Here is a 22,217-nt window from a genome sequence, read left to right as displayed (position 1 = left end):
TCAAAACTAAAAATTGTAAAGTTTTTTTCTTATTGATATTAACATTGTAAAGAGATGGGAAAATAGTGTGTATTTGGAATGCTAAAAATTAAGGAGTTTGATATGAAAACTACGGTTGTACTATGTTTGATTATAAAATTGTTTTATGGACGTGCCAAATTGATGGGGAAGAGACGTGCCAAATTGGTGGGAAAGCGACATGCCAAAAATTGAAAATTTTACCCATCTCTAAACCATAACACAAACTTTTGTCTAAGGTACAACTTATCCAAAATACTAAAATAGTCTTTGGTCCATGATCAAACATTGTATAAGATAAAAAATTATTCAACATCATAAAAGTTTTTTTTTCCTATATTGTTTTGCCTTAAGCTATGTTTACCTTTTAGTAGAACAAACACATAATATATGTTTTTGTCAAGTAATCTAATGATTAGAAATTCATCTCTTAAGATAAATAAATGGAGATTTGGAGTTCAAACTCCAACCTTATATTGTACAATATTTCTATCGATTGATCTATTCTCATGGCGACATATTAAAAGTTAATATTTTGAAGACGGTGACCGATTATGTTTGAAATCAATAAAATAACATAAAATTAAACTAAGGGTTAATAAGCCTTTACCCTCTTACGGCCTCTGTAATATATGTCATTTTTTGTTTTACCCCCTGTAAAAAAAAAATTTGAATTCTTCTTATAATTTTTTTTTTGTTTTGGAAAAGCCCCCTAGGCCAGCTGACTGTGCATTTTTGCTGATTTGACATGCTGCATCACTTTTTTTCGGATGATGTGGCACGCTGACCGTATAATTATTTTTATTTTTTAATGGGGTATACGTGGAATTTATGATTTTAAAAAAAATGAAATTAGTTTTGGAAAAATGAAAAATAACGGAAAAATTAATAAAAAATATTTAAAAACGAAAATAATTATGAAAAAATTAATAAAAATCTGGTAAAATGAAAAAATAATGAAAAAAATTTGGAAAAATTTTAAAAATGAAAAAATTAATATATATCAAAATTTTCAAAAAAATTATAAAAAAATCGAAAATATATTATTATATAATTATTTTAATTTTGAAAATTAATTTCTAGAATTTTATTTTATTCAAAAATAGAATCTAGATGAATAACAGGATACATTGAATATTGATTGACACCGGTATATAAGTCATGTTATACTGTTGAATAAAAAGCCTTTAATTCTATTCTTCATGATCTAATGTTATGTTTTTTTAATTATGAAAATACTTTCCAATATTTTGATTTTCCGTATAAAAAAAAAAATTTAAATTTTGAAAGAAAAATCTGAAATTTCATTTTTAATTCTATTCTTATTATATTCATAAATTTTGAAATATTTTAAGTTCCTGAATTTTTTATTTTTGTATAAAATAAAACTTCTTACTTTTGAAAAAGAAAATATGAATTTTTTTTCATTTTTCTAGAATTTTATAATTTTTGCGCTATTGAAAATAATATGGAAATATGATTTTTGTTGAAATATGTTAATTTTTTAAATTTTTCCAGATTTTATTTTATTAAATTTTCTATATTTTTTTTCATTTTACCAGATTTTTTTACTAAATTTTCTAGACTTTTTCATTTTACCAGATTTTTATTAATTTTTCCGTAATTATTTCCCTTTTTTAATCATTTTTATTTTTCCAGAATTTATCTCATTTTTTTATAATAATTTTTTTAAAAAATCATAAATTCCACATGTACCACATTAAAAAATAAAAAATAAAAATAATTATACAGTCTGCGCGCCATGTCATCTGAAAAAAGTGACACGGCATGCCACATCAGCAAAAATGCACAGTCAGTTAGCCTAGGGAGTTTTCCAAAACAAAAAAAAATTACAAGGGCCGAATCCAATTTTTTTTATTTTTATAAAGGGTAAAACCAAAAATGACTTATATTATAGAATGTAAGGACCTATTAACCCTTAAACTAACAAAATAAAAACCACAAATAAACTACACAACATATCATATCATACTAATAAAAAATAAATAAGTATCCATCGAAAAAAAAAGTATTAAAACATCTACATAAAACCTAGTTTAGTTAATTGTTGAAAATCAATCCAAAATTTAATCCGATTCGAACAATTTTCACAAAAGAAAATTCAACCAATACAATAATATTTAACTTTATGCAGTTTTTCTTTTCATTAAATTGGTTCACATTTTTAATTTGAATCGATTTAGATTAGAATAATCATACGGTCTTGTTTGGTTTATTACTATAATTTATAAAACATTTTAAATAAGGACTAATACCTCAAAATAGTCCTTGAATTTTGAAAAATTGGCCAATTTCGTCCATGAATTATTCGAAATATTAAAATAGTCCCTGAATTTTACAGACGTCCATCAAATCAGTCTCTCCGTCCAAAATGTCCGTTAACAGTGATGATGTGTCAGCCACGTGTACAAGGACTAAACTGATGGAAATGGTCAAAATTTAAAAATTAACATTTCAGTCTCATTTTTCCTGTGTTTCCAATTATACCCCTCTATTACCATTCACTTTCATCCTCACATTTTCACTCAGAAGCATCAAACAAGTCCCCAACCTTTCACCTTCCCGCCTAAACCGTCACCCTTTTCACTTCACCAAAATCATCATCATCACCGGCGATCATCCTTGGAAAAGATTCGGTTTTGAAGTCAGATTTCGTGGTTTGTCAAGGTATAGACATTCAACTTTGTTTTCCATTCACTCTTGTTCGTTTATCCCTGTTTTATGTCCGTTTTTTTGTGAAATTTTGGTTTTAGTTTTAGGCATTATTTTTCAACTTTTAACTTCATATCATGTTTGGTTGCTGTTTGTTTGTGATTGTTGTGTGTTTGATTGCGTTTTTTAGATTCGTAATTTTAGGGTTTTTTGTTAGAAACTTAATAATTGCATGTCTTTATGTTTAGTTACTAAAAATGAAAAACATTATAAAAAGGGTTTGTTGAGGTTCGTATTGAAGTCTGATTTGCATTTTTTATGTTATTTTGCTTTTGATTTTGACGATGTTGGCAAAATCGCAGGATGGAAGACCCTATTACGGTAATTTTGCATCACGGTGGTTTTTTAGAGCGAGATGAGTATCGAAGGCTGCAATACGTCGATGGTGAGTTTTGTGTGTGGAAGAAAATGGATGCTGATGAGTTATGCTTGTGGGACATTGAGAAGATGGCGAAACGTTGCAGAGGTTATTTTAAGGTATCTAAACTGTGGTATTGGAAGCCGTATAAAGGTGCTGAAGATGATATAAACATATGCTTGACTCCATTAACAACTGATAAAGACTTATGTGATATGGTACAAGTTGCAAGGGTAAATGGAAATGAAGTGGAAGTATATGCGCAACATGTGGTGGATACGGAAGAGGTTGAAATTGTGCCATTAACAAGTGAAGAGAGGGAGGAGCTTGAGAGAGTAATGGAAGAGTCTTTGAAAAGTATGGGCAAAGGAGGATCAACAACTGAAGATGAACCAGTCAATATTATGGAGGTTGATATTTTAAGTGCTGAGGAAAGAAATGTGGTGGACTGTTTGGTTGCTAGTGTGCAAAACAGAGTATATAATCAAGAGGAAAATGTTAATGGTACTCAAGGAATGGAGAAAATGGCTTGTGATACTCAAGGAAATGATGAAGACAGTGTTGGTGCTACTGACAATGTTGGTGCTATTGAAGAGGTAAATGTTGGTGTTGCGCAAGAAAGTGAAGAAGTTAATGTGGTTGACAATGAAGATGTAAACATCACACAAGAAACTCAACCTGAAGAAACACTGACTCGAATATTGACTTATGATATAATGCAAATGTTTGTCTTTTTATAATCAAAGTGTTTGTCTTTTATTTTTTCTTTGTTCAGCAAATGTATGTCCAAAGGATCAAATTGATTTCTGTTATGATAATTCAAGGACCAATTTGATGTTTTTTTTACTAATTTAAGGATCGAAATGATGGATATGAATATAATTCAAGGACCAATGTGATTGAATATTTTTGACAGAAAGGTTTGATTCATTCATTGACAACCTTTTTTCATTACAACATTACATGGACTTGGCACAATACAATAGCATTTTAAACAACTCAATCAAACAAAATACTCCTATCAATAACTTAATCAACCTAAGTTCACTTCCTAGACAATCAACTTTATCCATCAACCTTGCCCTCCAAACCTCTTCTCTGCCCCTATCATTTGGCTTCTTGATCAACCTTGCATTTCTTCCATGACCAGCATCATTGTTTTTAAAATAGCCTATTCTTCAGCTTCATCAACCCACACAAAAAAATTACAGTTTTCACAATCATCCTATACAATCAAAAGACAAAATCAGTATAATTTAAACAAAACATTCATACATCAAATAACCATTGTTAAACAAACCTTATGCAGAGGGCAAGCATAGAAAAGCCTTCCTGGGTTATTGACAGTGTTTGCTCTTCTTACAACACAAATTCTAGGACACCAACATTGAAGCTCTCTCACATCATCATTGTACATAGAGCTTGAAGATGAATACCGGTTGTTGTAGTTGTTTTTGCCCATTCGCGCACCACCCATCAATTCTAAACACTGAATCTACAAGGCAGAGCACTTGATTTATGAATTTCGAATTTAATCAAAAAAATTAGGGTTCTAAGTTTTTTGAATTGGGGAAGAAATTTTGGGGATTTTGAACTCTATGTAAGGAATTATAACATTGGGGTTCCAAATTTATATATTTGGGGAAGAAATAGCCCTAAATGAGGAAGTGGAGAAAGAGCCGTTACTCACAAAGAAGGGAAAGAGCCGTTGCGAATTTTCTGAAAATCCATCAATTTGGTCCTTGGAAATTTTGTGTAAATTCATCAATTTAGTCATTCGAAATTTTGTGTAAATCAATCAGTTTGGTCCCTGCTTGCGTGACATCTGACGTGGTACGCTTTGTCAGAGGTTAACGTGACACGTCACCTCCGTTAACAGACCAACTTAACGAAGGGACTAATTTGATTGACATTTTATAAATTTAGGGACTATTTTGATATTTCGAATAATTCAGGGACGAAATTGGCCGATTTTTCAAAATTCAAGGACTATTTTGAGGTATTAATCTTTAAATAAGTGATTATTTTTGTAAAATCCGAAAAGCAATTCCGGGTCAGAAGAAAAACACGACAGGCAGACAGACAACATAGGTTTATGAAGGGTTTTACTTTCATGGCGGCTGCTTCTTCTCCTTACCACTAACCTTCAAATCTTTCAAACGCTCAAATTTTCTCGGGAAAATTCTCAATTTTCCATTCCTCGTTTTCATCACCACAAAAATGTGGTCCAAACTAGCCAAACGTGCTTCCTCAAGGAGGTTCATCTTACCCTCTCAATCCTCTACATCACTGAGATTTTCTCACCAACATAATTTTCCCGAGAAAATCTTAAGGCACCCATTTTCTCGTTTCAGTCAAGTTGGAATCTTTACATCAGAATACAAACTGGGTCGATCCAATTTTTCGTTTTCTGAACACCCTTTTAGTTTTTCTTCAATTTCATTGAATCATTTTAGAACCTACGGTAGTGTTGCTGCTGAAGCTATTGAATCAACTGATACAGAAGATGATTGTTCTGGTTCAGAAGAAGTTGTTCAGAAATTGTTAGATCAAATGGTGATTGAAGAAGAGAAGAAAAACCCTCAATTAGAGGAGAAGAAGAAGAACAAGAATAATAGTTACAAGTATAAAATGCTTAGGAGGAGACAGATAAAGATTGAGACTGAGGCATGGGAAGAAGCAGCAAGAGAGTATCAGGAATTGTTGGAAGATATGCGCGAACAGAAACTTGCGCCAAATTTGCCTTATATGAAATCATTGTTTCTTGGTTGGTTTGAGCCTTTGAAGAATGCAATTGCTGCTGATCAAGAGATTTGTAAGGATACTAAAACGAGGTTGAGTCATGCGCCTTATTTCAATGAATTGCCTCCTGATATGATGGCTGTTATTACTATGCATAAGTTGATGGGATTGTTGATGACTAATAGTAATGGGGTTGGTAGTGCTAGGGTAATTCAAGCTGCTTGTCAAATAGGTGAAGCCATTGAACATGAGGTATAGTTTATGTTTTTATGTATAATAAGATGTGAGTTGAAGTACAAATGTATAGTTTATGTTTTCATGAATAATAAAATGTGAGTTGAAGTACAATGAGAAATGAATCAGTGTCCTGAACTCAATTATGCACATTATGTTCTATGCTTTTGTGTTGGTATGTGTGCTTGTGTATTCTATGTTTCCTTTGTCATTTGCTTTAGTGTGTGTTTGGTTCTACGGTGACAAGATTTTGATTGATTTGATTTTAGTTAAAGCGCGTTTAAGGTAAAATGGTTTATGTTTGGATATATTCACGTGAAAGTGAGTTGAGCAAATTTGAGGGTGAAAATCCGCATTTGGAGGCAAGGGTTACAAATTAATGTTTTAAGTTAGAATCAAATCTAGAAGCAAAATCAATTCTAAATGACAATCCTCAAACATGCCAAAATGAATTTAAGTTTTCAGAGTTACTTGTGCCTCTCGCAAAACTGATTCCAAATATGCATGTTTGGTAGAGAAAATAAAGCACGGACACCTCTAGGATTAGGCGTGTTGTGGTGTCTGACACGTGTCGGTGTCCGACACTCCTTTGACACTCACGACAGGTGTCCTAAATAAGTTGTTTTCTTCTTTACTTCGTGTTGGAAATTCCGCCTTTAGTGCGATCCGCCCCTAGTCACCTACTTGCGACATTTGAGTTGCCTCGTGTTGGCTTGCCTTATGTTGGCTTTAAGGGGGTGAATTTAATCCAACATCGGTTTGATAAGAGTTTCAAAAGAGAAGGCACTCCTCACCTTACAAGCTAGTTTTATAAGGATGAGTTAGGCCCCAAATTTCTACATGGTACTAGAGCCTATCCAAGATCTACCGTTGGGATTCCGCATTGCCACGCTTCTGGCCCATTGGGGCCAAGCATAAGGGGGTTGTGTTGAAAATTCCGCCTTTAGTGCGATCCGCCCTCAGTCGCCTAATTGCAACATTTGAGTTGCCTCGTGTTGGCTTGCCTTGTGTTGGCTTTGAGGGGGTGGATTTAATCCCACACCGGTTAGATATGACTCTTGATAGGAGTTTATAAAGAGGAGGCACTTCTCACCTTATAAGCAGGTCTTGTAAGGATGAATTAGGCCCCAAATTTCTACACTTCGACACTCCTTGGACCGGTGTCCGACACTTATATGAGGCGTGTCAGACAACTCAGACAATTGTCTGAATTTTTTTTCTCTGCTTACACACACAATAGATTCAAGATGTGTGAAAAATGTTGATCAACGAGGGGTTATAGACATTAAAGTTGATTACAACGTTTTTTTTTCTTTCAATAGTAGATGGATAAATAAAGGCCAAATTCTATTGTATCTTGTTATATAACTTTTTTTAATGAAATAAATTGCTCAAGTTAGATGCAGATGTATATATTTTGATTCTCAATTGAGACATTTTATAAATAAATTAATATATAGATAGCGGTATTGGCGTCCTATGTTTTTTACATTAGCGGTGTTGGCGTGTCCGTGTCAGTGTCCTATCAGGTGTCCGTGTCAGAGTCTGTGCTTCATAAAAGGGTATTTACTACTCACATGACTGACTGAACTCTAAATTCCTTTCTTCTGATTGAAACAAATGATATACCATCTAATTAAGATGGTTTATGTGGATCTTATCAGTAGTCTAGTATGGTCAATTTGAATTTATGTTTAGTAATAATGTGGTCAAGTTTGATGTTATTAGCGTGAATTCACAATATTCAAGTGTTTGTTAATTGAGACACTGGCCCTTATATGTGGATTAGGGTAGGATATACCGATTCATGGAGAAGACAAAAGTGAAGAAAGCAACCAGTCACAAGTCTGATAGTGATTCTGTTCCTGCACCTGTAAAAGGTGAAAACCTGACAGCTGAAGAGAATGAGAAACTTGCTAAAGAGGAGAAAAGACTTAGGAATAAAGTTGCTAGTTTAATAAAAAAGCAGAAGAAGCAACAAGCTTTGGGGATAGTTAAAGGAAGAGATCAGGCGAAACCTTGGGGACAAGAAGCTCAAGTAAAGGTTTGTAATATTTGAATCTGTTCCTATGAACTAGGAAGGTTTATTCTTTTTGTGTTACAATGCCGTTACTACATATTTCAGGTCGGCTCTCGTTTGATACAACTGTTAATAGAGACAGCCTACTTAGAACCACCAGCCAATAAATTCGGAGATGGTGGTCCAGATATTTTTCCTGCATTTAAGCATACCCTCAAGACAATTTCAAATGATTCAAAGTGAGCTTGATACTACTCTTTCACAATCATTATCGGTAAATTTAAACTTTTTTTTTCTTTTCCTTTTTTGAATAATAATGAATACTCTTGACTTGATTAGCAATGGAAGTAGGAGATATGGCGTTATTGAATGCGACCCTATGATACAGAAGGGCCTGGAAAAGACTGTAAGTGGCCTACCTATTATTCTCCAAGGATTGTTTATACTTTAGTTCATGCTCATATTTCTTTCAGTATGTTATTAGACAAATTTTATGACTTTATACTTCAAGGTTTGGTTGTTACTGTTGTTTCCTATACATCCGTGTTATGAATCGCAGATTGCGAAAAATAATGGTTACTTTAAATTCCACTACGTAACAATGCTATATCGCTACCATAGCTGTTATTTGACGATATTTTGTACTTTATAGCATACTGCGGAACAATAGCGATTTGTTCAAATTCCACCATGCTATAGTGCCGCTATTTAAATTCAACCAGAACTTTTGATTTCTTATGCATTATATTCATGAGATTGATGTTAACATCAAAACGTGTTTACATTAACAGGCTAGGAACATGGTTATCCCCTACATGCCAATGTTGGTTCCACCGAATAACTGGATAGGGTATGGCACATATTATTCAATCATTTTCACTTTCAATTTATTTTAAAACTTTGAATTTTTTCTATGTTAGCTTAGTTCTATTGACTTGTATGAAGCCTGAAACTTTTATAGCAATCTTTGGATCATAAAAACCTGTTCAAGCATCTTCTAAACTTTGCTGTTCCGATGTTTTACAAAGTTTAATTTTTAATTGGATCGTATCATACTGGCATACAATGCCACTTATGACTTGTGACTAAGTTCTACTGTTTTACTTTTAAATTGTTAATTTTCCCATAAACATTACAATTTTATGGTAGGTATGACAAAGGAGCATACTTGTTTTTGCCATCATATGTTATGAGAATACATGGAGCAAAGCAGCAACGTGATGCTTTAAAATGGGCTCCCAAGAATCAACTTGACTCTATTTTTGAGGTTAGAATTCTTTGATGTTTGTACATCTGCATCTAAGTTCATGGTCCCAAGTTAATACTTTATACTTGAAATTAATTATGGAATTATTTGTTTTTAGGCCCTTAATACCCTTGGTAATACCAAATGGAGGGTGAACAAAAGTGTACTCGGCGTGATAGATCAAATATGGGCTAATGGAGGTCGCGTGGCTGACCTGGTGGATCGTGATGATGTGAGTGCTAAACAAACTTGCTACTAAGTTGTTTGCATGAGATAGGTGGTGTATGACAATATATATACGGACTAGTTTTCTAAATGTTAAAACATAACATGATAAACACTATCCTTATCATTTTACCTCAGTTATTATCTTTCATTTCATATGCTGAATTCATTTTGGAAAATGTTGCATGCATTTTATCTAGGTCACGTCCAAAAGTAGCTGTCTTTTCTTTTTCCTCTTTCCATTCCATTAATGTCTCTTCATTTCCAGTTGTGTTTTGATTAACTCTCCTTTTCATCTAAAGCTTCCCCTCCCAGAGGAACTAGACACAGAAGATGAATCAGAAATTCGAAAATGGAAGTGGAAAGTTAAAAACGTGAAAAAGGAGAACAATGAGAGACATTCACAGAGATGTGATATAGAACTTAAACTTGCTGTAAGTGCCCTTCTAATCCTAAATAGACCTAGTTGTATCAAATGGTTTCTGTAAGAGGCTGTGTATATTATTTATGCATTGGCATTTTGGCTGTAGGTTGCACGAAAGTTGAAGGAAGAAGACGGCTTCTACTATCCTCACAATCTTGATTTTCGAGGGCGTGCTTATCCTATGCACCCGTATCTGAATCATCTTGGTTCTGATCTATGTCGAGGCATACTTGAGTTTGCAGAGGGACGTCCTCTGGGGAAGAAAGGCTTGCAATGGTTGAAAATACATCTGGCAAATTTGTATGCCACTGGTGGTGTGGACAAGTTAAGTTATGATGGTCGAGTAGCATTTACTGAGGACCACCTGGATGATATTTTCGATTCTGCAGACAGGCCGCTTGAAGGAAAGCGGTGGTGGTTGCAAGCAGAGGATCCTTTTCAGTGCTTGGCAGCATGTATCAATCTCTCTGAAGCATTGAGAAGCCCCAATCCCGAGGCTACCCTTTCTCATATGCCTGTACACCAGGTGCTTTTCACAGTGATGTTAAAAAAATTATTTGGAGGATACACCACACACCATTTTTAATTGATTTTGTTCATCTAGATGGGAGAACATTTAAACCATTTCTTGCAAAACTAGAAGTATCAGCAAGAGGGTGAAGGCCTTATAATTTTAATTATATTTGGATGACGTGTTAATATGGATTAATCATGTATTTAATTTTTATTTTTTTTGAAACACGTCTGTGATATCTCAAGTGTCTGTTGTGAGAATTTTTTTTGTATATTTATATTTCATACCTGTATTTGTTACTAGTACTAGTATAGTTGTCTTTTTATATCAACATCATGACATGTGATTGATTAAGTTGAAACTTGAAGGCATTAAACATTTCTTTCTCATTTCAATTTGTTCTTTTTCATACTTGCTAGGATGGTTCATGCAATGGCTTACAACACTATGCAGCACTTGGTAGGGACAAGGTAATATTTTCTTTCTTTTTTATTTGTTTCTGAGTTTTGGTTTGCTTTGTGTATTTCGGCGGGGGGAGTTCTGAGTTTGATAAATATTCAGTTGGAATTTATTTTTTCTAACAAACAAACCTTTTATGGACCTGGTTTTGTTTTTGGAAGCTCCTTTTGTGGCGTTGTAGGTGAAAATACGGCTCTATTTATAGCATTGAGTCAGGAATTAGGATTTATTTTTTTGTTGTGAGTTTTGAAATATTAAAACAATATTAATGTTACTGTTTATTATTTTGTCTGAAGTGCTTAAAGATTTCAAATTGCTTATAGAAACTGAAACCTAGCAAATACTTGAGCTAATTCTTTTCAAAATTGGCATAGTTAATTGTCTATTTCATGTAGCTTCTTTTTTTTTTTAGTGATTTACAAAGCAAAACTAACCTATCTCACTTTCTATACCATGTTTCTATCTATTCTGCGTTATCATAATTTGCTGCAATTTTTTTCTGTTTAAAGTTGGGAGCTTCTGCAGTCAATCTTGTTGGTGGAGATAAGCCTGCTGATGTTTACTCGGGAATTGCAGCCAGGTAACTATCACGGTGCATTCATGTGCATGAGAGCATTATACATACATACTGTGAACAAGTTGGCACCTGTTTTATTTTTTGGAAGGAGATTATAAATTGTTAATCAAATAAATAAAGTTTAATCAATGAGAAAGGGTTATGTCCAGTCCATAGTGAAAGCTGAAAGCTACTAGCTGATTCTTATGAACATTGTTTAAATTAAACGCCGGTGACCCCTGCTGCCTTCTCATTTTGACCCCAGTAAAACTAGGTGTTAGAATATCTCCAAAGATCTCAAGAGTCTTTTAGAATATATTAAGGTGGTGTTTGGATAAACAATTTAAGTGCTTAATTGATAACTGCTTATCATCTATAAGCTTATAAATAAGTTGTTTCTATAATCGAAAACGAAATGAGGGTAAATTTCGTATAAGCTTTATATAGGCTGTTTTTATAATCTGTTTTTATAAGCTATTGTGCGAAGCTTATTAAAATGTTTGAAAATAGCTTGTGGGGATATATAAGCTCTTCAAGGCAGTTACACAAGCGGTTATTTTAATATCTTAGGGGTTTGAATACTGATTCCATTTTGTTAGTAAAAATAAAATAATCTTGGAAGGTCTTCAAATTATATGATTAATTAGTCATCTAATTGAGGTAGCAATTTGAGGGGTTGATTCTTGGTTTCAATATAATTACTTTTGGGGCAGCAACTTTTATTATATTTGTGGGCTTCAGCTTATATTAGATGTTCAGAAATACTACTTGATCTAATGGTTGCTGATCAGAGGAAGTGAAACAAGAGACATGTGATGGAATATGTCTCAAACTCAAAGCAAAGCCATATATATATAGTTCTACCTACAATGATGGAAGACATTGTACTATTCACATTTCCCTTTTCATTTTCTTTTTGACCATCTCGCTGTATACTAGATATAAAGGGGTTGTTGCGTCTGGCACTCATTGTATATTTCCCGAAAAAGTGATTCACATGACCCTTTATCCCAATCATAATATTAACTTTCATTCCTTTATCTATGAATAGTATATTTTTGTATAATTCTATTTTTCTGTTGACATCAACTTTATTTGTTCTGATGTCCAAAATTTGTTCTAGCGTGACTGTTTTGATGTCGTTAAATTTGTTATTGTGATGCAGAGTACTTCAAATCATGAAAAGAGATGCATTGAAAGATCCCGCAACTGATCCACATGCGTTGCATGCTAGGCGTTTGATCAACCAGGTTTCTTTTTACTTTCAAGTTTCAAAACATTAATTCTTCTATTTTAAATTTTTGCTGTGGAATACTTGAAAAAAAAGTAGAACCAGAGGAATTTTTAGAGCTATGGTAAATAATGTTCATGTGTTGTATATGAAGTGTTTTTTTTTTTTTTTTTACCTTTGGGATATGAAAGCACATTCATGTATCAACCTCAGGCTTATTCTTATATCAACTAAATTATTCATAACTGGCAACATTAGGTGGACCGAAAGTTGGTGAAGCAGACAGTGATGACATCGGTCTATGGAGTGACTTACATTGGGGCCCGAGACCAGATCAAGAGGAGGCTTAAGGAGCGTTGCGCGGTTGAGGATGATTCAGAACTATTTGCTGCATCATGCTATGCTGCAAAAGTAAGAGAAATTAATATGTAGAGTTAAATGTAGACATTTCTAATTATTATTTTACTTATTATTCACCGTTGTTTAGACCACTCTCACCGCCTTAGAAGAGATGTTTGAGGCTGCAAGAAGTATTATGGGTTGGCTAGGTGATTGTGCAAAGGTATCTATAATTTTCTGTTAAATAACATTGCAAAAAATATGTTTAGTTGTTGATTATGCTTTGACTTGTATGGCATCTTCGTCATTGTAATGGTTGAGTTTTGAACATGGAGTAGGTGATAGCCTGCACAAACCAAGCAGTGCGATGGGTCACTCCCCTTGGGCTTCCAGTTGTACAACCTTACCGAGAAGTAGGAAGACACCTGGTACTTTTCTTAACAGAAGCCTAGATTTTACTTTTGTTGCTTTCTTTCATTTTTGTATATTTCTACAATCCAAATAATTCAGGTGCAGTTTACAAAATTATTTACGTCACTAATATGGAAAATTGGATTTGGTGCAGATCAAGACATCCCTTCAAGTATTGACACTACAGCGGGAGACTGACAAGGTAATTATTGATTGATCAAAATTGGCCTACCATGTAATTAGATTTGAATATTTGCTGCGAGTTTATGTATGTTTCTGTTTGATTTAGATCATTTTTTTTTGTAAGATGTGTGACGATTATGCATCACAGCATAGGATTGGACTCATCCCATTTTAATGGACTGTGTTTCATCACCCAATTTTATTTTAAAACTAACGAGTATATTTCATACACATGTTACAGGTCATGGTAAAAAGGCAGAGAACAGCTTTCCCCCCAAATTTTGTTCACTCTCTTGATGGTTCTCACATGATGATGACTGCAGTTGCTTGTAAACAAGCAGGGATGAACTTTGCAGGTGCGCACTAATTTATATCACACACACATTCATCATGTATTGTTTTTGTGTTCTTATTTGTATTATGTATTCAAATTTTGTAAATCAATGCTTAATTGCAGGGGTGCATGATTCTTATTGGACACATGCATGTGACGTTGAGGAAATGAACAGGATACTCAGGGAAAAGTTTGTTGAACTCTACGAAACTCCGATATTGGAAAATGTAAAGTATCTTCATTTCGGCAACCTTTTTTTTTTGATTTAGTTAAATGCCACAATATAATCCTGGTTTTGGTTCTTTTCCTTCTTTTCCTTATTGACAGTTTAATTGTGTATTTTTTTTATGCCTTTCGTGATTGCATAAACAATATCCTTTGACCTAACTTTCTACTTGAGGAAATCAATCATTGCACTGGCCTCATAATATCCTCCTTTGTATTTTTTGGATGCATGTTGCTCTACACTTGACTTGTTTTATTTATTAGTGTTGATTACTAACCTTGTCATTGGATACCAAATGAGATTTGGCTATTTATGAGAGTTCCTTGTTTAATCCTGAATGCAGTTGTTGGAGAATTTTGAGAAGACTTTTCCCAATTTGAAGTTTCCTCCTTTACCGGAACGAGGAGACTTGGATCTTCAAGAAGTTTTGAAGTCTCCCTATTTTTTCAACTAGACTGCACAAATTCTCATGTTGCTTATCTAGTACCACCTTCACATGTGGTCCAGTGGAGTTAACTCCAATGTGATGAAATTTGTAAGATATATACTTGCATGGGGTTGCAAAAGCTCGAAGAACAGACAATGCAACAAATTAGTGTTCAAGCAAATATTCAGGTTGCCGTAACTCAGTACTCCTTGTCTGGAACTAGAAATCTGGTGCTAATTTGCCATTGAAAAGAAAGATTGCCCCACATATGGGGCATTACAAGTTGATTTTGAATTGGATCAGTTACAAAGCAAGAAGATTCAACATATACAGCAGCCAATCTGTTTTTGTCCATGGTTGGTGTAACATAGACTAATAAAAAGGATTGAAGTGATCATATAAGGTGATTTACTCAGATATGGACACTAGCTCTAGTGAAGCAACCAAAATTGGGGTTTTGCTTTTTGTATAAGTTGTATTTTATTTCATTCTTTTTGGTTTGTGGAGAGGGAAATGGAAGCATATGTAGCATTTTTTTTGTCATGGTTACTGTAATATTTATTCTCACACTTTTTCCATTATCTGAAATAACTTATACTTAATGTAAATAATACCAATAAAAGCAATATTATCAGAAGTTGTCAAATTGAGCCGTGTCAAAGTCATGTCATCCATCTGTAACCAAAAAAAAAAGTCATGTCATCCATCATTTGAGGATAATGTTTTCCATTTCCATTGCTACCAACCAATATTGCATTTTTGTTTACCCTAGATTTGCTCTTGGCATTTTTGTCATATTAAGTTTTTACTCTTAAGATTCATTTTTCATGACATCTCATTGTTGTTGTTATAGTTTCTTTAAGCAATTTAGCAAAATTTTACCTTTTACATTTTTATTCAAGTAACTGACCAATCCAATGATCATATAAATTCCATTAGAAATGTGAATTCAAAATTGTTTCCTTTAAAACATCTAAAACTATATTATGGTTTTTGTTTTTTTTTTTTTACAGTGGAAAAGTGATTTTCATTCAATAGGCAAAGATCCCTTACATATGATAGAGGAAATTTGGTCTGGGACATTTCCCACCCAAGTTCTAGTGCCTATGTTCCCCTAGCCACTCCTACTAGTCAATGTGCTGCAGCATTGCTGCCTCTTTTAACACTGCACACGGTTGTGTTTTGCATTTGGGACAGAATTACATGACGGTCTGCAACAATATGAGCTATGGATATTAAAATACATCTGTCATTAAGCATTTAACAACTAGATCAGCATTTGTTTCAATGTTGTGAACAAAAAGTTACTTTGGTGTTTTAGGCAACTTGTACTTTAGACAAAGTTGTGATGTGGTTTAGCAACATACAATAATTTTAGTTTTTGTCCAATAATTTAAAAGTCTGTCATGTACTGTTTTGTTATGCACTTACTCATTTGCAAATTAAAGGGACCCTAAGACAATAGAATGGTAAAATAAGACCATGTTCAATAGTGTTGAATTGCTATGTTGAAAGCAACCTTCAACATGTGGAAGTGCTCCAATGTTGTGTTGAATGATGATGTGGAAGAAAGAGAGGTTGAATCAATTCAACATGTTTAATCTGACCGCACAGGGACACGCGTCGCGCAATCGTTGGCCAGAAACAGTGCGTGCACTACACGCGGGACAACAGCGCGTGAAGCTGCAGGAGGCGGAGAGAGAATCGAAATTGTGGATAATTAGGGACATGTGTTCGATGCTGATTGGCTGTCCGGAATCTTATCATTTTAATAATTGGACCTCAATTATTTCGTTGTAAATTAAAAAAATACCAAAATTTATGATTTTTTGGTTCATTTCACTATCTTAATCTTTATTATTATCTTTAAGTCAGTGAAATGGATCCCAATAATAACCATTTCAACACCCAAAATTATTCTAATTACCCATTTAACTACCAAAATCCCAACAATTATCAAAATCCAAATCAATTTTCCAACCAACGTCCTCAAAACATACCTAATTTTGGTTTTACACCAAATTTCAACCAGTCATCCTCTGTTCCAAACTTTCATCCATATTATGGATCTATGATGAGATATCCATCTCAAACACCCCTGTTTAATGGTTATATGCCAATGGAGAATGAAAATTTTCCTAGTGTTGGTGCGTCTGAATTTCCTAAATTTTCAACACAAATAACTCTTTGTGGTATGTCAGTTCCTAATGAAGTCACTCCAAATTCAGAAGATTCAACTCCTAAGAGCAAGAAAAACCAGCAACCAGCATGGACCACTGAACAAAATTTGGTGTTAATTAGTGCGTGGATTAAATATGGAACAAACAATGTTGTTGGGAGGTGAAACATATTGGGGTAAAATTGCTGAGTATTGTATGAAGGTGAGAAAAACACAAGAAGGGGGGGGGGGTTGAATTGTGTTTTCTTTCTCTCTTAAAAAAAAATTCTTCTTCTGATAAAACTTCAGAAGCAGTTTGAGAGTGCTTCTGATGAAATGATCAGAATCAGATATGCAGCGGAAAGAACAGAGCAGAGAAAAGAAAGACAGAGACACAAGCAGTTATCCTGGTTCCTTCCACAACACGGAAGTAGTCCAGTCCCCCTTGCACTTCCAAGGAGATTTCACTATAATCACAAGATTACAACTGCTCAATACTTTCAAAGTATGAGACTTCACAAAACAATGCTCAAGCACACACGCAAGAGTCTTCCAATGCTCAAGCACTAAGCAAGAGACTTCTAATGCTCAAGCACGCAGGCAAGAGACTTCTAATCAAACAAAAATACAGAGAATTGAGTTTGAATTGAACACTTGATATACAATCAGTGGTGTTCACAATACAATACAGAAAAGACTCTAGACTTTGAATTTCTAAGATGTATCAAATCAGTGCAGAAATTCAGTGTGCTTTTTAGTATCAAATTGACAGAGTTTTGGCGCTTTTGAACTTATGTATTTCTCTATCAAATCTTCAAGTCTTCACTCCTTTATATAGAGGTGTGAAAGAGACGTTGAGATAATCAGCACGTCTAAAGAGTCGTTTGAAATCCTTTGATTATCCACCAGTGATCCTTTGCCTGATTTGGGTGTAGTCCTTTGAAGAATAAACTTCAAATTCATTCCCATCTTGAGTGTACAAATTCTGCAGGCATGGCTGTTGTTTTGTCTTGTAGCGTAGACAGAAAACAGAGTAGTGGAGGTAGTGGTTGTACACTTGTACTTTGTCAACTCTATTAATGAGAGACAAGTGCAGAGTGCTTTCCATATATCCGTTGATACCTCCCTTTCAATTCATCGTTCTTCTTTGATAAGACTGAATTGAGAATCAGCAACTTTGAATCTTCAGTTTGATTAAAGGATCAAATGTAGCTTCTGGTGAAAATATTGCTTCTGATGAAAATGTTGCTTCTGATGACTTTCTGCTTCTGATGACGTCATCTCTTCAGGAGCAGTTGAGCTTCAGGAGCAGTTGAGCTTCAGGAGCAGTTGAGCTTCAGGAGCAGTTTTCTTCAGATGCTCAGAATTTCTTTTTCTTTCCATTGTTCTTCCAGGACCTATCAAAATAACTGAGTAGCCTTTGGTCCTGTACACTTGAACAATTATTAGTGATAACCAATTGACAATTTTTAATACCTTGTTATCATCAAAACTTAATAAGGTTCATTGTGAAACACATTTTGTTCCAACAATCTCCCCCTTTTTGATGATGACAAACAATAGTATTTAAAATGTTCAATTGTTGTTGATCTAATTAATAAGTTGACTTCTTGGGACAGAGGTTTGTAAGCTCCCCCTGAGTCCAATAGATCTTTAAGGTGAGGTTTGTAAGCTCCCCCTAAGTTCTATTCTTATTAATTAAATTTCAATAAAATACTCATAAAAAATCAAATCAGAGGTATTTAAAAGAAATTTAGAAGTGGTTATAGTAGGGCTCAGTGCCTTAATAAATACTATACATTTACTCCCCCTTTTGTCATCAACAAAAAGAATAGAAACACAAGAAAGAGTAGCAGAGCATATAACCAAATAAAAACATAAGAAGTATCAGAGCAAGAAGTATCAGAGCATATGACATTAAAATCAAGAAATATCATTAGAGTTTAAAAGAAAAGAGCATAATATTTCAGAAACAATGATAATATTTATAAAGAAAGGTTAAGGTACAGGGATAAAACTACACAGAACAAAAGTAAGAACAAGCTAGAGTTGGGTGTGCAACTAAGGTTGGGCTTGCTTCTTCAACTGTTCTAAGAGAAGTCTAATCTGTTCATCCTTCTTCTGAAGTAGCTCATCCTTCTTCTGAAGTAGTTCTTCCTTCTCTCTTAACTTCCTCTTATGCCCAGCATAAATTCTTGCAGCTCTTGTGATGTATTCTGCCTCTGGATAGAAAGGAGTGATGTCCAGTAGAGGCACAAAGTTCAGCTCTTTCTCCTTAGCTGCTTCATGCATATCATCCAAAAGCTTTTGAAGCATTACATAGTGGGATGATACACACTTGGTTCTTAGCTGACTCAGAAGATCATTGAAGCTCTTTTGTAGATCCATCCACTGATCATAATAGTGAATAGGAGGTACAGGAACTGTTCTGCGAAGAATCAGTGCCTGAATCTCATCACTAAGACTGATCAGTTGTTCATCTATATACTCAGACTCTAGGATATGGTCAGGAATGGGTGATGGTTGCATTGGAGTTGTATTTGATGAGGAAGGTTGGTCAGAGGTTAAGTCTATGATGGTGGGTGAGTCTGGTTGTTGTTGTTGTTGTTCTGTTGTTTGGTCAGGAGCAACTTGTTCAGAAGCAGTTTGCTCCTGAACAGTTTGCTCAGGGATGGTTTGGGTTTCTGTTTGGGTTTCCAAGACAGTCTTTTCAGGAACTGTCTTAGAGGCCTTAGTGGGTGTTGGTTGCATTTCACCACCTAGATGTTTTTCTAAGTTGTGAAGGGTTGAGTATTCTTGGTGTTGGGGGGTTTCTGAAGTAGTTGCATCTGAAGCTACTTCAGAGGCTTTTTGTGTGGTTGAGCTATGTGGTGTGTTTGTTGTAGGTTCAGGGTTGGGTTGAGGTTGTTGTACACTAACAGGTTCAGGATTATCTGGATAGAGTGGATGAGTAGGAGGCAAATTGAATTTCTCACAAAGTTTAATTCTATTCTTAGAAAATTCTATTTGAGTTTGCTCCCAGTCAAGTGTTCCTAAATCTGTTAGTTTGGTAGGTTTGGTTTTTAGAAGCTTGTCTATGTGTTTGCTAAGGGGTTGGTCATCTGATTCTGTTGATGATGAAGAGGGTGAGGAGGGTAGAGATGGAATCTGAGTATTAGTTGGAGCGTTAGATGGATTACCTGAAGACTGAGCTTCTGGATGAACTGCTTCTGGAGCTTCTGAAGCTGGTTCTGATGAAGTTGCTCCTGAAGCTTGCTTATTCTTCAAGGCTTGAGAAAGCAGAGTTGCTCCATATTTAACAGTTTCTAACTCCGACGCTAAAGCAGCAATGTCAGGAGTAGGCACATACCCTGCAGCCTTGAGACGTTCATCCCTTTCTTGTTCATACAAAATCTTCATCCTTTTCTTCTCTGCTATCTTGGATGCAGCAACCTCCCTAGTATACTGCTTCATTTCTTCAGTCATTTCGAAGCTGGGCATGACTATGGGCTCAGAAGTTGCAGTCCTTTTTGCTTTCTTAGGGCTTGAGTCTTCATCCCAGTTCTCTTCCAGTTCTTCCAGCATTTGTGCCCTTCTTCCTTCAGCTGTCTTCAGATTTCTTGTTAAATTAGACCTTTTCCTTTTGATGGTCTGAAGAGCAGCTACTCTTTTATTTTTGGGACTTGGAGGCTTTTCAGAAGCAGCTTGATCAGAAGCAGCTTGTTCTGAACCAGCTTGTTCAGAAGCAGGCTGTTCTGCTGTTTCTTGAGTACTCCTTGTCCTTTTCTTGATAAGAGGGACATCATCCAAATCCTCCACTTCCTCAAGAATGGTGGACATAGCAGATTTTACCTTCTTAGCTTTCTTATGCTTCTGAGCACCCACCTCAGTAGCATTTTCAGCAAGGTATTCTTCCTTGGTGATCTGCTTCTTCTTAGATTTTCTGCTTTTGGCCACAGGCAGCTCACCACCATACATTTGGTCAGGAACATCCTTCAAGCTGATTTTCTGGTTATAGGTTTTGTAGTGATCCATGATATATGCCCTTTGAACCTCCAAGGGATCTTGTTTGCAGATGGGAGGAAAGTCTGGGATAAGATCTGATTTGGCATCAGAAGGTTTCAAGTCAGTAGAACTCTTCTTCACATCTTTTGCTTTAATCAGATGCATAGCCTTTAGAGTATCACCATTGATTATCTTCCCTCTAACAGTTCCCAACTGTTCATCTGTGAAGATCTGAGCTTCCTTCAGCATCTCAATAATTCCTCCCTGATGGAAAATCTCAGAAAGTAGTCTTCCATAGGGTACCCAGGTCCTATTATTCAGTTGACTCTCTCTGAGTTGATGAACCATATGCCTGAAAATGTATCTGGGAATATTTGCCTCTACACCCTTTATGACAAAGTGTAAGAGGATTTTATGTTCCAGAGAGGGCTGATCATTACCACCACCTTTTGGTAGTAGGTTTTCGTTCTGAATCTTCAACATGACTTTTGTCTTGCTATTCATATCAGCATAGGCAAAGTCCTTTACCTTGTTGTAGAGAGTTCTATTGACAATAGCATTCCAGGGGCTGTCCTTTGGCTTTGAAATCCCAGCCTCATGTTCTCCTTCTGCTGGTCTTCTGATGACAAAAGCAATAGTGTCCTCAGTGATCCAGACACGGATTCCCATGATGCTTGATCTTATCTGGGTTTTGGAGAAGGTTTCCAAGCCCATTTCCGCTCTAGACTTCCCTTTGAGTTCTGGATTGAGAAGAACTTTTTCATCTTCTTCAATCTTGGCAGCTTTCCTGTCGTAGATACTTGCTCTAACCCAGAAATGTCGAACAAGTGTTTGATAGGTTGGTCCATTCAGAAGGTTGAAGTATCTTCCCAGACCTTGTTTCTCGTAGAACATGCCAATGTCGCAGCCGTTAGCGGCTAAAGAATCAAAATCCACCGGACTTTCTGATTGGATGTTTAAATCCCATTCTTCCAAGGACATGGTTCTTCCCTTTATCTCGTAAGCAGGAGCTTCTCCTTGTTGTTCGTTTGATGATGAACCAGATGCAGAACTTGAAGAAGCCATTGATATGAAGTGGTTTTAGGGTTCTAAAGAGTTTTTGAGAGGGTGAGAGAATGCGCTTACGTTCGCAGAGGGTTGAAAAGAAAAATAGCAAGTGTTTGATGTGAAGTGAGAAGTGTGTGAAATGACTTAGTGTTTTTATTAAAACGTTTGTAATTCAGAGGGGACAAACAAACACAGCATTAATGACAAATTGGGGGCGCGTGTAAGTACGTCAAAAAGCGAATAAAAACATCATTGCCCTTTTTGTTATACTCCAATACAAATAAACCACGTCAGAGACTCTTCAGAAAACTACCTTTTGGGTAATGAGACAGCTGTTACATAAAGTAA

At 35.1% G+C, this 22,217-nt stretch overlaps 1 protein-coding gene across 1 annotated transcript; it reads left to right on the top strand.

Annotated features, from left to right (window-relative positions):
- Window positions 1-5,155: 5,155 nt before the first annotated feature.
- Window positions 5,156-15,326, top strand: LOC11419494 (DNA-directed RNA polymerase 1B, mitochondrial). Its single transcript, XM_003628665.3, has 19 exons — window positions 5,156-6,103; window positions 7,875-8,129; window positions 8,211-8,344; window positions 8,445-8,511; window positions 8,897-8,955; window positions 9,255-9,372; window positions 9,470-9,583; window positions 9,879-10,010; window positions 10,107-10,526; window positions 10,934-10,984; window positions 11,483-11,553; window positions 12,695-12,779; window positions 13,019-13,171; window positions 13,248-13,322; window positions 13,438-13,527; window positions 13,665-13,712; window positions 13,935-14,049; window positions 14,151-14,254; window positions 14,597-15,326. Exons 1-19 carry the CDS (start codon window positions 5,330-5,332, stop codon window positions 14,705-14,707), a joined length of 2,976 nt encoding a protein of 991 aa, XP_003628713.2. The 5' UTR covers window positions 5,156-5,329; the 3' UTR covers window positions 14,708-15,326.
- The last annotated feature ends 6,891 nt before the right edge of the window (window positions 15,327-22,217 follow it).

Source organism: Medicago truncatula, chromosome 8 (genome assembly GCF_003473485.1).
Source record: "Medicago truncatula cultivar Jemalong A17 chromosome 8, MtrunA17r5.0-ANR, whole genome shotgun sequence".
NCBI lineage: Eukaryota > Viridiplantae > Streptophyta > Magnoliopsida > Fabales > Fabaceae > Medicago > Medicago truncatula.
Note: the sequence above shows the minus strand (reverse complement) of the source record. Positions and strands in the feature narration are given on the sequence as shown.